This window comes from Leuciscus leuciscus, assembly GCF_965113295.1.
Source record: "Leuciscus leuciscus genome assembly, chromosome: 1".
In the NCBI taxonomy this organism is placed as follows: Eukaryota; Metazoa; Chordata; class Actinopteri; order Cypriniformes; family Leuciscidae; genus Leuciscus; species Leuciscus leuciscus.
The window spans coordinates 52,232,204-52,250,083 of record NC_138725.1 but is presented as its reverse complement, the minus strand read 5'-3'; the positions used below and the strand labels follow the sequence as shown (position 1 = coordinate 52,250,083).

Sequence of the window (17,880 nt, the reverse complement as noted above, 5' to 3'; positions counted from 1 at the left end):
GGAGTCTAATGAGCCTCTCCAACTGACAACATTTGAATTTAGTTTGGAGTTAGAATGAAAGAAAGAAAGATTAGTTAGAAAGAAAGAAAGAAAGAAAGAAAGAAAGAAAGAAAGAAAGAAAGAAAGAAAGAAAGAAAGAAAGAAAGAAAGAAAGAAAGAAAGAAAGAAAGAAAGAAGGGAAGATTAGTTAGAAATAATTAGTTGATAGAATTTGAATTTTGGCAGTTGAAGTTTAAATAGTCTTGGCTCAATTTGAACATTCCGCAATGAAAGTGTATGGGATTTTACCAAGTTTTTATCAGCAATTTTAGGAAAACAGCAAGTCTGATCAGTCTAAATAGATAAAGCAACTCGAGTCAGAACAGTGAAGGTCTAGTCTGAGTTTAGTAGGAGGAGTTACGTGGAGAAATTTAGTCTAAGAATAATAATAATAATAATATTAAGTACAATATCAGTAAGTTGGCTTTTCCAAGCCAACTTAATAATAGTCAAATCAGTGACAGTTTTTTAAAAATGATTTAAAAACGTTTTTTCTTGGTTAGGGAAGATACAAGTCGATACCAGAAACAGTTAACGGTTGTGTTTAGGGGGTAGGTTTAGGGGAGAGAATATACAGTCTGTACAGTATAAAAATAATTATGTCTATGGAATATGTGTGCGTGTGTGTGTGTGTGTTCCGAACGAATTTTACACAAGGGGGGGTAACAGAAGAATTTCCCCACACAGACATGGAAAAATGTACAAAAAAACAACAACAAAAAAAACAAGGCAACATAGAACAGGAAACTTTCATAAGAATTGGGTTTAACCAGCACATTCAGACATACATAAACTAGGAAAGAAAAGAAAAGAAACAAAAAGGCCATAAAAGCCCTCAGTCCACAGCAGGACATGACAAATGAGTGTTCCCACATGGGGGAAGGGTCTGTAATGTGTAGACTTTCTTTAAATGGCACATGGCTGCAAGAGTGCAGAATGGGTACCTCCAGAGTGGTGCAGTCTGTTTCATTTTACATTTGTTCTTCCATTCCATACTTCCAGATATCCTAAAGATGCTAAAGTAATCGCATCACACTACACACATTTTTGGAAATACAAAAACACACATCACCCAAATCCCCTTTTCACTTGAAATAAGCTCTATAGTCAGAAGTTTCTCCATCCAGTAATTAAAAGAAAGAATGTTTTACATTTATTTATTTGGCACTTCATGTGACTGCTGGTGAATTTTACCCTCCTGTGTCCTGTATCTACTCAAGCAGCTTATCAATATTGATTTACCAAACTCTCAAAACAATGTTTTTCATTAGTTTCAGGACTGAACTAGTTTAGGTACAATACACCTGGAGTGTAAAACTTACTGCATAACCAAATGAAAGGAGTAGGTCTATATAATGAAACGCTCAGGAGAGGAACGCAGACTGCAAAGATTCAAGTACGAGAATAAAGAATCCAGTTAAAATGATGGCTGAAGGATCTAGACTATACTTTGCTGGTAAGCAAACCTTATCTTCCTCAATCTAACCTTTCCCCACCACATTTTACACTTTATCTCTACTCCCTTGTTACATCCCTTTTTCTGTTTTCGGTTCATGCTAACTTGATTTCAGCTCCCTCTATCTGCATTTCTTCTTTGTCCATACTCCTGATGACAATACTGTTTAACTGTTCCTTTTTCTCTTTTCTTTTCAGTGACTGTCCTGATGTGTGCATTTGCCTCAATCAATGGTGTCGGACTGAATGATTTACTGGAAAGAGCCTCTCAACTTTCAGACAAACTTCACTCCCTCAGCACCTCTCTCACCAATGACCTGGTCAGTACTAAACACCCTCGTTAAAAAAAAGAAAAGGAAAAAAAGAAAAGTGCATGTTGTTACATTAACGTTTACTCAGACAATGGATGATGGAAATAACCCAAAGCAGGTTTATTGAAGACACAGGGGAGTTTACAGGTAAGACAATGGATCCAGATCAAACAAGATCCAGATCAAACAGTAGTAATGGTAATGGCAGAGCAGTATACAATAGAGTCCTTGGATCACATGAGGAGAAGACAAACGAGGAGATGACAATGCTGGAGTGGAATGGAAGATGGAGAGCAGGCAAGTATTTATTAAGGTTGGTATTATTCACAGGATGTAGAGTCTGTAGTCATAATGGTAATCAGACAATGAGTTAACTGAGTGAGTGTCTTTTATAGGGCATTGACGAGACTGTGATAGGATCATCAATTGGCAGACCTGGGCAGAGTCGTTGTGATTGAGGATGATGGCAGAACCGGAAAGAGCCCGGCGAAGTCAGAGGGGTGGTGGGTCGTGGCACAGCAGGAGATCCACAAGTCCAAAGCGGTGCCAGAGCAATGATTGACCAAGGTGGAGCCAGAGGAATGAGGGAGCTTAGGCGAAGCCTGAGGGATGATAGACCATGGTGAAGCCGAGGGAGCGTGGAGCCGAGGTGGAGCTACTCGTACTGGGAAGATGGGTTGGTGGGTCTGCTCCTCCACTTTCCCCACTGTGTGAAGATCCACAAACCCACAGGGTATAATCAATGAAGTCCACCAAGGAACTATGACCCTCACTCAACAGTAACATCTGGTCGAGTATGTCATCCATCCCACTCCAAAGGATGTAAGGGTCTTATCCCAGCGCAACTTGTGACAGATCTCAAGGAAATCCTCCACATACTCTTCCAGGTGGCCATCTTGGGTAAGAGTGAACAGGGACTCGTCAGGGACACAGAGTAGCTAAATCAGGGAGTGCAGAATGTTGGCACAGTGTTGGTAGGTCTGGTCATCTGTAATGTTGACTCTGACAATGAATGATGGAAAGAACCCAAAGCAGGTTTATTAAAGACACAGGTGAGCATACAGGTAAGACAATGGATCCAGATCAAACAGGTAAGTAGTAATGATAATGGCTTGTATTTATCACATTGCGGCTGTGTGGACCGCCTCATCCATCACTTGTTTCATATCAGGTGGCATTTTCTTAGCCGCATGGGCTTGCCTGTGTATCAAGCAATGCGTTCATACTAAAAATAGAGAGACAGCCTGTACTTTTGTCATCAATCCACTTTTTGCGCCAGTCATTGCCCGTGCTCCGTCGGAGCAAATACCCACATAGGTCTTCAATTAAATGTCATGTTCACGTACAAATGAATCTAATGTGGCAAAAAGTTCCTCACCTGTTGCATGTTCGGGAAGAGGGCGACAAAACAGAAAATACTCCGTAATTTGTCCTTCACCGACAAATCTAACGTAAACCATTAATTGTGCTTCTCCTGCAATATTGGTGCTCTTGTTAAGTTGGAGAGAAAATAGGCTTGATTATCATGTTACCATTCGCCCAATACAACTTGTCACTATATAAATTGAGGCTGGAATCAATGCTAATTGATCAGTAGCACTTTGTCCACACATAACAGAGACAGTCTCTTTAGCTCAGGGTAGAAAAAAGAAAGTCTCACCTAAATTGTGTGGCTTCTCAGTTTTGGCAATCCAATGAGAAATAATAAACAAGGTGTGTGACCCTATCATTCACCGTGGTGGCTTTCTGTAGCATTGATTTTTGACCACATAGCTCCTGTAGTTTTCATTGGAAAAATTAAAGTGGCTTTGTCAGCAGCGATTCGTGTTTAGTTGTCAAGTGTCTTAGCATGCTAACACCTTGCCACAAATCACATACTGTGGTTGTGAATCCCCCCTATCGCTGGTCTGAGTGAAGCGATATTCCGAGTACTTATCGTCATATTTTCTGCTTTTGGCCTTCTTTCCTTGTTCTCAACTGGATGCTTTTTGTCAGCACCAATTAAAAATTGCTCCATGTCTTCTTCTTCTTTTTCGTTTTTATTGGCAGCTCGCTTCTCAGATAGAGCCTGCTCCATGTCTAATCAGCAGTCCAGCTATGACTAAGCACAAATTGCAAAGCCCATGTGACTACTTCCAATCAGCTGTTAATTTGTTATATAATGACGCTGTTAGGTGGTGCTATTAGGCGGGTCTTTTATACATACACTCAAAATAAAAGTTATCCTGCGACCCACCTGCTACCTCTTTGCGAACCCCAGATTAAGAACTGCTGCTCTAGAAGCTTTGAATATTTTCCTGGAACAGTCAGGGTAAAGCCTCAGTGCTTTGAGGCTTCATTTCCCCATCCCTACTAAACAGGAACACAAAAGGAGAGGACAAACAAGCAGATGACAATGCTGGAATGGAATACGATGGTGAACAGGAAAGTAATCTTTTTCAGGTTGGTATCTGTAGTCATAATGGTGACCAGACAATGAGTTAACTGAGTAAGTGTATTTTATAGTGCAATGACGAGACTGTGATCACATCCAAGTGAAAGAAGATGAGAATCGTGAGGGATGCTGGGGTAATGTAGAATGTGAGTGAGAGTGCAGCAAGGAGTGTGGAAGAGTCCGTTGTGTGTGTGTGACAGTTACATGCACACTTGGTTGTTTTTGACTTCCGTTTTATCCAAACAGGTATTTTTTTCATAGATGTGATGTTGGTTGTTTTTGATATAAACCTTTCGACCACAGGATTCTCACTTTCCTCCTATTGGGAGGGTAATGATGCCCCGTCCGTCAATGTGCCACACATCCTCCCTTCAAATTCCCAACGACAAAGACCAAGCCCTGAAAGTGCCGGTAAGAGAACACATGCATCCATCTTACTCTTTTTAAAATGTAAAAATACTTTCTCCTATTCCGGCTTTTTTTTTTTGTACCAAATAAACATTGTTTTTTGTTAAATTACAAATATGAAATATGAGGCATAATATAAATAAAATATTTTTATTGTAATTAAAAAAATTATATAATCATTATAATTTAATTTATATAACATGTGAAAAAAACTATACAAAAACACTATTAAAACACTCTATATATGATGTTAATATAATATATTTATATATAAATACTTTACAAAGCTTGCAAATATTTGAAGTCTTAAGAGCCTCATCCTATTCCAACTTTTATTTATATATTTTTTACTTTAATTTTATTTATACTCAGCCTGTTATTTTAGCTTAAAGTGATAGTTCACCCCAAATTAAATTAAATGAAAATTTGGTCATGTACTTACCCTCATGTCGTTCCATATCCATGAGATTTTTGTTCATCTTCATAACACAAATTAAGAAATATCTAAGAGATTTCTGTCCCTCCTTTAAAAGTCCCATTCAACCAACACTTTGACTCTTCAAAAAGTTCTTAAAGAGATCATAATAGAAATACATGGCCTGGTTACACAGACGGGGTTTAGATTAATCCAGGTTGAGGCCTTAGTTTAATTAAGATATTTAAGTAGCTTTTAAAAACATGCCGTAAAATAAAACATTACTTTTGTGCATCTTGGCATAAAACAATGTCAACAATAAAACATATCAACAATGAAACATATTTTAAAATATATCAGTGCAAGTTGCTTTCAGTTAAAACAGCTGAAACATGCATTTTAGTCTAGGACTAGATTTAAGCGTTGTCTGTGAAACCGGGGGTATATGAATCAAGCTGTTTAATCCAAGTCTTCTTGAAGAGACACAATCGCTTTACGTGAACCTATACCTTTTAAAGTCACCAATGGACAAAATCAAGTTGCACCCTAAAACATTTTTCTTGCTCGAGAGGCCGCCACACTCGGATATAAATCACAATATTGTAACTTCCGTTTTTAATACCAACTTCAATGTGCAGGCAGGGACAACCATAAGTAAACATCTACCTCTTGTGGTCTTGTGTGTAATTACAAACGGAACAGATGGGCAATGAATGAAGTTTTATGTGATTGTTTCTGCAGGAGGATGAGTTGCTTGCTTTGGCTCGGTCTCTGCTGCTGGCGTGGTCCGATCCCCTCACCCTCCTGTCCTCTGAAGCGTCCAGCCTGGCACATCCAGAACGCAACACCATTAACAGCAAGACCAAAGAGCTGCAAGACAACATCAACAGCCTGGGTGCAGGTCTGGAGCGTGTCGTTCACAAGGTGAGTGCGCTTTTAGGAACAGCTCACATTGCATATTGTGCATGTTGATTGTAAGAGGGTAATATAAGTAGCCTAAATCTGAATGATTTTGGGATATAAAGAAAAAAATCTAAAATGCACCTTTAAGCAGGGTTGACTTATTTGTTGTCCCCTTCTCTCTTCTCTACAGATGGGCTCATCCTCAGACAACCTGTCCTCTCTCCCTTTTTCCGACAACAACCTTGGCCAGGATAAAACCTCTCGACTTGTCAATTTCCATTTCCTGTTGTCCTGCTTCCGCAGGGATTCCCACAAAATTGACAGTTTCCTCAAAGTTCTCCGCTGCCGGGCAGCCAAGAGACCTGAGATGTGCTAGAGTGAAAATGCTGTGCTTCTCTCATTGTGGATGTTAAGTTAAAATGGTAGAGCAATGAGTGATTTTAAATGTTTCTTTATAATATCACATGGCAAAACATGCCCTTTATTGTTTGTTTCGAAGATGTAGATATTTGATTCACTTTCTTACTTGAATAAATAACTGGACAAACTGGCCAGATTACTCTGTCCCCAGAGATAAAACACAACAAAAAGTAAACAAAGGTATTTCAATAATTTTTTTTAATTGAAGGTCATTTAAAAGTTCTGCATGCAGTCATACTGTTTGATGAATAAATGCACAGAGTATACTGAAATGTTTGACCATGCACAGTTTGATAAGACATTTGTATATTTAAGTAACTAAAATGTATTTATTGAGAAATTACGTTGGATCTTTAAAACATTTATTTTAACATTATCTTCTGAAATGCAATATTTAGAGCTTTGCACCAATGACAATAAATTCCTATCATGCAAATTTATATTGACTTATGAAATCTCATTACACACACATGGAAAGATCATAGAATTTCCAAATAACCAATATTTTACAAAATGTTTACGTGGGATTACAAATTTAAGAATGTTTAAGATCTTCTGAGATGTCCTGACATAAGATCACATGAAAAACTAAGGTGAAGTACACTGTATTTAGCATTTAAAGTAAAGATGACATCAAATGAATGATCCTGTTAAGCAAAGTTGCTAGCAAGAGGTTTCTTCCGATTCCCGTTTTCATTTTTGTAAGTCAAATGTGGCGGATCACTGAGACTCTCGCCTTTTGTCTTTATTGGCTCTTGGAGCCCCTATCCCATTCTTTGAATAATTAATGCTGATAGGATTAGGACTGGTGAAATGTGTCTGGGGCGGGTTCCTACCTGCATACTTTATTTGCCTGCTTTTTTAAAGATTTTTCTTTGTCTCTTATCTCTAATCCCCCTAAATGTATCTAAAACTACAATGTACTGTATATATGTACAGTATCTCACAAAATTGAGTACACCCCTCACATTTCAGCAAACATTTTAGTATATCTTCTCAAGGGACAATACTATAGAATTGAAACTTGGATATATTTTAGAGTAGTCAATGTGCTGCTTGTATAGCAGTAGATATTTACTGTCCTCTGAAAATAACTCAACACACAGCCATTATTGTCAAAATAGCTGGCAACAAAAGTGAATACACCCTAAGTGAACATGTCAAAACTGTGTCCAAAGTGTCAATATTTTGTGTGAGCACCATTGTCATCAAGCACTGCCTTAATCCTCCTAGGCATGGAGTTCACCGGAGCTGCACAGGTTGTTGCTGGGATCCTCTTCCACTCCTCCATAATGACATCACGGAGCACATGGCGCTTCTCCTTCCGCTTGAGGACGCCCCACAGGTGCTCAATAGGGTTCAGGTCTGGAGACATACTTGGCCACTCCATCACCTTCACCTTCAGCTTCCTCAGCAAGGCAGTTGTCATATTGGCGGTGTGTTTGGGGTCGTTATCATGCCGTTCGGCCCAGTTTCTGAACGGAGGGCATCATGTTCTGCTTCAGAATGAATCTATGTTTTCCTCAATGAAGCACAGCTCCCCAGTACCAGTTTCCAGACCATGATGCTACCACCACCAGCCTTGACTGTAGGCAAGACACAGTTTTCTTGATACTCCTTACCAGGGCGTCGCCACACATGCTGGACACCATCTGAGCCACACAAGTTTATCTTAGGCTCATCAGGCCACAGGACATGGTTCCAGTAATTCATGCTTTTGGACAGGTTGCTTTAAGCAAACTGTTTGCGGGCTTTCTTGAGAGCCAGCTTCAGAAGAGGCTTCCTTCTGGGACGACGGCCATGCAAACCGACTTGTTGCAGTGTGTGGCGTATGGTCTGAGCACTGACAAGCTGATCTTCCGCTTCTGTAACCTCTAAAGCAATGCTCGCATCACTTGTGCGTCTGTTTTTTTTAAGCCAGCTTCTGCACCTGACACACAGAACGAGGACTCAACTTCTTTGATTGACCCTTGCGAGGCCTGTTCCGAGTTGAACCCGTCTTGGAAAACCTCTGTATGACCCTGGCCAGTTCTGTAACTCTTGCAGAAACTTCTGTAAGTTTCAGGGTGTTACCAATCTTCTTATAGCCTTGGCCATCTTTTTGGAGAGCAACAATTCTAATTCTCAAATCCTTAGAGTTCTTTGCCATGAGGTGCCATGTTGAACATCCAGTGGTCAGTATGAGAGAATTGTACTCAAAGCACAAATTGTAACTGCTCTAATACAAGATACACAAATTTGTATGGTCCTGTCAAGCAGACAAAAACAGGAACATGATGAATAGGACATGTCGCTTTTCATGGTTAAATGACGTACAGCTATTATCACAGAGGTGTACTCAACTTTTGTTGCCAGCTATTTTGACAATAATGGCTTTATGTTGCATTATTTTAAGAGGACAGTAAATATCTACTGCTATACAAGCAGCACATTGACTACTCTAAAATATATCCCCATTTCATTTCTATAGTATTGTCCTTTGAGAATATATACTCAAATGTTTGCTGAAATGTGAGGGGTGTACTCAATTTTGTGAGATACTGTATGTGAAAAAAAACTTCATAAGAAAAATGTAATGCCGTAGATAAGGCATATTTTACAGATGAAAAGGAAATGGACACAGAGAGCACCTTACAGGAGAAAACGCAGGCTACATCAGAAAAACCTTAAAAGGATTGCAGAAGCCTTAGCAGTTTTACAACTGATGACAGCAAAAAATAACCTGCTCGAGTACAAAAGACTGATGACCAACCAATTGGATACTGATTAGTATCTCTCGCCACCCAGCTGATGCTATTAGCTTTTGTTTGCCTTTATTTCTGAAAAAAATGCATCTAATAAATTACTCTACTATATTATTTGCAAGCAATTGTCAGCCAATATTGTCATTGTTAAAACCTTGAGCAAGAACTGACCACATAGAAGTCGTCCGTTCAAATTGTAAGTACCATTTGAATGCTTATGATTTAGGTCAGATTTGACCTACTTTACCCAACCTGAGAATAAATAAGGTTAAAAGTGTTAAGGTTAAAATTCACACCATAAAACAATGCAAAAGGATGATGCCCTAACGAACTCAAAAAAAAAAAAGCAGATATTACTTCAGATATGTGAGCAGCAGTACACACTATAAAAGCAGGTGTGCAGCTAGATGTTTGTAAAAACTGAAAGCAGAACAATTAAAGACTCAACGTCAAATGTCTATAGCTCCAGCATAAACAATAGTAGGTTGTACACAATTTAAAAATAAAAGAACTGTAAAATGAACTTCAGGGAGTCTAGGGCTGCAACATTTCCTAAATGTCTCAGCTTAATCTAGAAGCAATTCAAAACAACTTAAATAAACATGAAGTAGATTACTAAACATTTAATTTATCAGCTAAATACACCTACATAAAATACTTTCATAATTCTAAATGAAAAGCTAGTTTAGCAAGTTTGCATTTAATAATTGAAAAACAAATGCAGGTTTAATTTGTTTTTATTTCAAAAAAAAAGAAAAGAAAAAACAATTCCTAGTGGACAAATGCCTGCCTGGTAATAATCCACACCAGTGCTAGACACAAAACGTGAACTTGCACCCCTCGACAAAAACACTGTTGTACACAGCAACACTGAGAGAAGATCACAATATGGAACAAATGTGAAGTTACTCAAACACAGGAAAAGCATCACCCTTCAATAAAAGCACTTCTACGGAAAATTTAGTCTGAAGGTTTTCCTCTGTGGAATTAAATTGTAGCTCTGGGTTTGAGAAACTTAGTTTTAAGTGCTTATAGTGCAAAAGAGCAGCAGATAAGCTTAAACTAAACAGTCAGCCATTGGATGAAGATTCTTCCTATATGACATTAAAAAGATCAAAAGATCTAAAATAGTGCTCATTAACACCACCTACGAGCTGTACAAGAGAATACTACACCATCTCATCCATAGCACGATATTATCCTCCATTTGGGTCATTGCCACAAGTATTATTTTAAAAAAAAGAAGAAAAAAAAAAGAAAGGGGGGGGGGAACAAAGGAGCACTACATGAATTAAAACAGTTACTCCACAAAAGACAAATGGCACATTATGGAGGTGCCCTCTACTGATGGTCCAAAACAACTGCAGAAATACAAAATGATATGGGCTCATTCAGAAATCACTGGGCAGAGCTCCTGACCACAGTGAAACATGACAACAGGTTTTACCTACATGGAATATGTTAGCTTTACCAGATTGAATATCAAAATACAAACAGCTGATTTGCATTTTTTTTTTACAGTGACCAACACACGTCATCATGGCAGGAAGGAAAATAAAAATAAGAGACATACACATGGATGACATGTTGTCAGACAGACAAACAGGCAAAAGAGAGCAGTTGTATGTGTGTGCACGCATGCATAAATTCAATGGATCCCATCTAAGATAGTCCACCTAAAATTTGGAAAAAGCAGGGCCAAAAAGGAAATTTGCACATGGAAAAAAAGCACAAATCTGCCATGTTTAGTCCCCTTTGGTGCATTACACAAATCAAAAAGAAAAAAAAAAGTTAGTTTAAAAGTGTTCAATAACTCTCAAAATCCTCCATGTCAGACAACATTCTGTAAAACAGAATCTCTAAAATGTCTGTCACGCACAGTCATGTAACAAAGTACATGTTTCACACACACACGCATACACTGCTCTGAGTTGCCTCGCACACACTGATGCTAAAGGAATCTAGCGCATTCTGTACTCTGACGTCTTGGACACCTCACAGAGCTGACCCTTGAAGTCGATGTCCACGTTAAAGTCCAGGTCTCTCTGTAAGATAAGGGGGAGGGGGTTAAAGTTAGACCAACCTTTTTCTTTTTTTCTTTTAATCCACTAAAATGAACAGGAATGTAGACCTTTTATAGATAAGAACTGTAGCAACATGTTTTTTTATAGGTTCAACAGGCTTCATTTTAAATGCTGCTAAAACAGTAGCAGATAGTAAGCGGGGGGAGGGGGGGGCCTTTGATCATTGTTTCATGCCTGCAATACACTACTGTTCAAAAGATGATTTTTTATATCAGTATTAATAATTTGATTTTAGCAAAGACGACCAAAAGTGTCTTACAAAAGACATCCATTTCAAATAAATGTGGTTTTGAACATTCTAATCAAATATTCCTAAAAAAAAACAGCATAACTTTTCAGCATTGATGAGAAATTGTTGCCCACCAAATCATCATATTACAAAGATTTTATGAAGAATCATATAACACTAGACTGGAGTAATGCAAGAAATTCAGATTTGGCACAACAGAAATTACATCAAAATTAAAATAGAAGAGTTATTTTAAAAAGTAAAAATACTATTTTACTGTATTTCTGATCCAATATATGGTTTAAAAATATTTGCTTTTAGAAATAAAAGATCTCACCAAGGCAAAACCCTAGCATATATTTTTTTAGAACCCAATCAACCTTTATATAGTTGCAATACAATCTAGATTTACGAGATATTTTTCTATATTTGCATGCAAGATTCCATTCTAAAAGTGAGCTTTTAGAATATTAAAGTAGAGATGGGGCTTACGTTATTCTTGATGTTAGGTTTCATGCTGATGGTGCCAAAGATCTCCTCTCCAGTCTTTACCGTCAGATAGTCATCAAGGTAGAACACAGTCTGCTTCCAGTGAGTGTAAGGAGACTCAGGGCCTAAAAGACAAATTCACTTTGTTTTTCAACAGGGTTTAAATAATCTTCAAGAAACTCATGGTGAAAATGGTACGGTAGAGAGAGGGCAAAGAAAAACAAAAACAGTACTCACTAGTAGAGAAGCCTGTCCTCTTGTGACAGCGAGTGAACTCTATGTTGAAGTAGGTTACCAGTGCATGGATGTAGTCATTCCTTTTCACCTGCAGGCAGAAAGGCGACGTGAAGGACAAGTCCTCAATCTTCACCGTGTAGATGTCCACCTCCTAATGAACCGAGAGAATGGATAGGTTGAATAAAGCAAGGTTTATATGACAAGCTTTACGCATCATTAGAGCACATTTTTGGTGGAGTAAACTAACCTTAATGAGGCAGGCAGTGCTCACGAGCTGCTTGGGGTCAACAACATCCACTAGAGGCTCCTTAATAGCCACTTCCTTGATACAGGACATGTCAAATCCATAAACATTCTCCCACCCTAACGGAAAAAAAAGAAAAATCCAAGGATGAAAATTAAAGTCATCTGTCAGACACAGCTGAAACCCTCAAAAGTGCATTCAGAGATTGACATACAGTGAATTTTGTAGTCCTTGTACTGTCGGTCCTCAATAGCAGTGACGTAGAGCGTGGCTCTGTCAGGGAAAATCAGACCATCAGGTTTCTGAAAAAGGAAAACAAAGGGCAACGTGAACATTTATCAAGTTAAGCTCTGCATGCACAATTTCTATATTGAATAGCTCTAACACTTCGATGCTTAAGGACATTAGCATACACCCACCAGCCATTTGTCTCTTGCATAAATTACAGTGTTGAGCATGGATTCATAGAAGAGACAGTAGCCCATCCACTCAGAGATGATTATGTCTACTTTGTCCACAGGAAGCTCGACCTCCTCCACTTTCCCCTTAATAATGGTAACGACTAGACAGGGAAAATAAAGGTTAAGTATTTGAGGAACATAACTCACAATACAATAAATTCAGTTTAAAAAAAAAAAAATCACAAAAGCTATGGCTTGGCTGTGCAAATAAGGTCTGTAAGAATGTGCAAGTCAAAAGTTATGAGAAGTCCTTACTATGATCCAACTTGTTGGCCTTCACAATCTTCACAGCATAGTCTGATATACTGCTGCACTCAATCTGGGGAACGAATGACAAAAGAATGAAAAACCTGACAAAAGCACAGCATGATAACCCACCCATCACCTCAACAGGATGGGCAATTACCTCATTCAGCTAAATTACTCAGTATCCATAACAAAACCTGTTGAAAACAAAGAGGTGACATTTAAAGAAACAGGTAGGATTTACACTGACCCCAATAACTTTCTTGGCCCCAGCTTTGGCTGCAAACATACAGAGGATGCCGGTTCCACTTCCCACATCCAGCACCACTTTATCCTTGAAGAGATGCTTGTTGTGGAACATTGAGTTTCTATACGTCAGAGTACGAACTTCATCCTTCAGCATCTCCTGTGGACACAGAATGGGTTTACATTAGTCACAGATTTGAAGACATGTAATTGTACTATTCATGAGACAAGAACAAGGACTGTACCTCATGAATGCCAAAGTGTGCATAGGAATCAAAGTAGTAGTCTTTGGAGGTCATATCTTCTGCTGCAGGTTTCACTGAGCTCTCTCCCTGGGACACCTCAAATAAAGAAAGACATTTAAAAAGAGAAAAATTGCAAATTATGCACTATGAAAGCATGAGCTAGGCTTCACTTAAATTTTGGCAGTGTCTTTTGCATTTTAAAATACCATTTTTATGGGGAAAACCCCAACGAGACTTAAGGTAATCATAAATATGCTTTGATGTAATTGTGGGAAATTCTTCAGAATATTCAGTTGTCTCAGTCGATTTGCATATATGCAAATATCAATAAAGAATAAAACTTGTTTCGGTCGCGAGTGACTGTCTCGTTTTAACGAATCAATTAAAGGGATAGTTCACTTTAAAATAAATTCTGTCATCTACTCACCCTCAAGTTGTTTAAAACCTGTATGAATTTCTTTCTTCTGCTGAACACAAAGGAAGATATTTTGAAGAATGTCAGTAACCAAACAGTTAACTGGAACCATTGACTTCCATAGTAGGAAAAAATACTATGGAAGTCAATGGATCCAGTTAACTGTTTGGTTACTGACATTCTTCAAAATATCTTCCTTTGTGTTCAGCAGAAGAAAGAAATTCATACCGGTTTGAAACAACTTGAGGGACAGTAAATGACAGAATTTTCATTTTAAAGTGAACTATCCCTTTAACTGAAATGCTTCAATTCTCGCTACCAACAAAATCATTTGTCGCCCCCAACCGGCATAAAAATAACCTTTAGAGTTAAAACATACTTTTGATCGATAATTCAAACCCCGTCAATAAACAGAATTCAAGTTATTTGAAACAGTTATCTGGAGTCTATTTTACAGCAAACCTTTAATAAAAAAAAAATTTAAAAAAAATACTACTGTTGTAAAAATGTACTAATGTTATGCCGTTATAGTACTTATACTAATTCGCATTTCAAAATCACTATAATGGTTTTTAACAGCGCCGGAAGACCTCTTGAACATTTAGATTATACGCATGAGGGGAAAACGTGGTCGATGAAAAAAAAGAAATAAACTAAGTTACCACACCGCCAATTACAGCACCCTAATACAATCGTTAATTAAAATCGGATTAATCGTGGTTGATGAACAAAGCTACAATAAGTAGCAAAAGTAGTTCATAGCCATCGAGATGCGGTGTTCAGTCCCATGCGGTCTGTGCTTCAAACAATAAGTCATTCAAGCACCCCGCCAGCGTGCTCTAAATGACCCTCATGGGCACGAAACGGGCAGCCAGCTATCAGGACTCGCACTAATAGATTAAATTCCATAAATTAAGGGTTGCACATAACATTGTTATCGGATATAACTCATTTTAGCCAATTAGCAATAGCCGACACGTGATGCGAAATGAATGAATTATCCGAGGCTGGCTAAAATGGATGCTCAAGATGCGTGTGCGCACATTACATACGCAGCACACAAATGTGATCAAAGACTAAATAATCATAACCAGAACTTAACAAACAAAGTTGCCATATCGATAGTAAATAGCTTATTCATATCGGAGGTGCTCTATGCGAAAAGGCCTTGAGTAGCTCCGGCTTACCTCCATTCCGTCTGCCGTCTCCGCCATTTCGATAAACTGGATTCCACTACGACTGCAGCAAAGCTCATGTAAAGCACACTTGTATTGATCCCGCCTCTTTGCTGTGACTATTCAATTATTTGATTGGACGATAATCACGTGATTTACTAAATTCCCCGCCCTCTTTCTTGCAGCTCTCCGTCATAGGCTCAACTTCTCTGCGTTTTTTCCGCTCTTTTAAGGCGTGCCTTTCATTGGACCAAACTGTAGCGCGATTATTACAGTTTTTCTGAATTGCTAAAACACTAAATCAATTAATTCTCTGAACCGAATTTACAATAGCCTAATCCAATTTGTCGAATAAATCACTCTTTCTGTTAAGCATTTGTTTTAGGTAGTCTAGTTAAGACACCATTTGCAAATCTCATGCACTCTTTTTGCAAAACTCTAAACACATTTCACACTGTGATGCATTTATGTTTCAAAACGCTAAACACAGGCAGGCAAAAGTTAAACACAACTACAACACTGTTGTCATCGTTTACACACAACGACTCAACATTGTTTACACTTATTTCTAATGATGTGATTAAACTAACTGTAATACAAGTCAGTTCAGAGTGCCAAAATTTACTCAGAATGTTGCACTGAACGTTGATACCAATAATGGATGGAAACAATATAAGAGGGAGAGGAGGAAGAGTCGCCTATGTGTTAGAGGGGGTGGATGAGGAGGAAGAGGAGGAGGACGAGAAAGAGCAAGGTGTGGAGAATGTTGTCAATGCTGGATCTGGAACAGAGGGGTTTCCCCTTTACCTGGCAAGAGAAGACACTGCCTGTGATTTGGACAGAGTCCTCAGGCTGGACCCAACATGAAGACGTGATGCTTAGGCAGAATGAATCTCTCATTGACCTTGATTTTGCAGTTGCACAACTCTTCTGAGTGTTCTGTAAAATGCTTTTCATTTAGACTTAAAAAAAAACAAAAAAACTTTTTGGCTTTTGCAGATGGGTTACTGTATTTTCACAGTAGGCAATGCAAGTGCTAAATATACAGACATTCAATAGGCCTACAATATTCAGTACAATACTATACTTGCAGTGCATAAAGAATACAATTTATTCACCTAGTTGTGATTAAAAAATGTACGTAATTGCACATTTATTTTACTTTGTTGCAATATAATTTTTCCTGTAACTGCATGCTTTGGATTTTGTTCTCCATTTTTTGATGTAGTGTCTGACGAATGATCTGTATTATATTATTGACTTGTGTGTGTGTGTGTGTGTGTGTGTGTGTGTGTGTGTGTGTGTGTATGATCTGAAAGCATTGTGATTTTGAACACAGATAAAATAAGTTTTAAGGTTTTGAGAAAGTTGGTGATGGTTTCGAGAAATGTGTTTTAGCAATTCAGAAAACTGAAATTTATTCTTTAATAATTTTATATTTCATGTTATTTGACAGTTATGATTTCATTGGTTTCAGGCAGAGAGTTGGGCTGATGTAATTTATAATCTTACAAAACCCTTTTTAGCAAACTATAGTGACTGATTGAAACGGATTGAAGGCATTTTTTTTCAATGCAAAAGAGAGAATGAATATTGACCAAACTAAAACAAGAGAAAAGGGAAAAAATACATGAGCACATTAACCCCCCCAAAATGGTCACACTTTGCACACTATGCATTTTATTTTTATTTTCTTCTGTGGAACACGAGAAGATATTTTTTTTAAATGTATTTTTAAAAAGTTTCTTTTTTTGGTCAATACAATCATAATCAATGTTGTTTGAACCACATTCTTCATATCTTCTTTTGTATTTCAGAAAGTCAAACAGGTTTGGAACGACACAAGGGTAAGAGAATTTAATTTTTTGAACGAATTATCCTTATCAAACCAAGCCACGAGCAACCTATTGTCTAAGCACTTATATAAAAATAATAATAGTAGGGTGTGGCCTTCAGAATAGTGTATTTACTGCTAAATTGTAACAAATATAGATATTATTTTACCATGTACATGTACATGATGCATCATCCAGTATATTATTTTGGGAAATAATTGGACACATTTGTTAGTTTAGACAGCACAAAACTGAAAGGAGCCATTTGCCCCATAATGAGGTAAGATGGCTCCCTGGGGCAAGAAGTTGTCATCACAAATCCCAGTTGTCATCACATTTTTGGAAAATATATAAAATAGATTTTAAATCATATTTAATAACTTATTTGAAAATTATTTTAGGAATAAATTATTCCTTTGATGGACTGGTCATCAGGGTGTTTGCAGGTAAACTATAGCTTCCCTGTGCCCCTACAAGCGTGTAAAATACTAAATCAAATATGTACATTTATGTATAGAGCAGCATGTGTACATTTTTTTGACAAAAAGCTATCAGTTGACTTAACTCACAGTTTTTCTGAATTGCTAAAACACTCAACCCCATTCTCTGAACCAAATTATCAATAGCCTAAACCAATTTGTCAAATAAATCACTCTTTCTGTAAAACATTAAACAAGTTCAGTTAAAACACTGTTCAAATCTCATGCACTCTTTTTGCAAAACTCTAAAACACACTCTCACTCATTAAAACACATTTCACACTGTGATGCACTTATGTTTCAAAATGTTAAACACAGGCAGGCAAAAGTTAAACACAACTACAACACTGTTGTCATCGTTTACAC

At 37.8% G+C, this 17,880-nt stretch overlaps 2 protein-coding genes across 4 annotated transcripts; one reads left to right on the top strand and one right to left on the bottom strand.

Annotated features, from left to right (window-relative positions):
- The first annotated feature begins 1,325 nt into the window (after positions 1-1,325).
- On the top strand, positions 1,326-6,804 carry prl (prolactin). Of its 2 annotated transcripts, XM_082145588.1 has the most exons (5): positions 1,326-1,495; positions 1,693-1,814; positions 4,543-4,650; positions 5,804-5,986; positions 6,156-6,804. In XM_082145588.1, exons 1-5 carry the CDS (start codon positions 1,462-1,464, stop codon positions 6,339-6,341), a joined length of 633 nt encoding a protein of 210 aa, XP_082001714.1. In that variant the 5' UTR covers positions 1,326-1,461; the 3' UTR covers positions 6,342-6,804. The 2 variants fall into 2 exon arrangements, with proteins under 2 accessions (XP_082001714.1, XP_082001715.1); XM_082145589.1 differs by lacking the exons at positions 1,326-1,495; positions 1,693-1,814 and adding an exon at positions 4,006-4,247.
- Positions 6,805-9,850: 3,046 nt separating this feature from the next.
- prmt1 (protein arginine methyltransferase 1) lies at positions 9,851-15,328 on the bottom strand. 2 transcript variants are annotated; one of them, XM_082177227.1, is made up of 10 exons: positions 15,213-15,328; positions 13,611-13,706; positions 13,370-13,525; positions 13,129-13,192; positions 12,832-12,974; positions 12,627-12,714; positions 12,416-12,531; positions 12,169-12,319; positions 11,935-12,056; positions 9,851-11,174 (listed from the first exon to the last, which is right to left on the bottom strand). In XM_082177227.1, exons 1-10 carry the CDS (start codon positions 15,237-15,239, stop codon positions 11,091-11,093), a joined length of 1,047 nt encoding a protein of 348 aa, XP_082033353.1. In that variant the 5' UTR covers positions 15,240-15,328; the 3' UTR covers positions 9,851-11,090. The 2 variants fall into 2 exon arrangements, with proteins under 2 accessions (XP_082033353.1, XP_082033354.1); XM_082177228.1 differs by having other exon boundaries at positions 13,611-13,697; positions 15,213-15,276.
- Between the last annotated feature and the right edge of the window lie 2,552 nt (positions 15,329-17,880).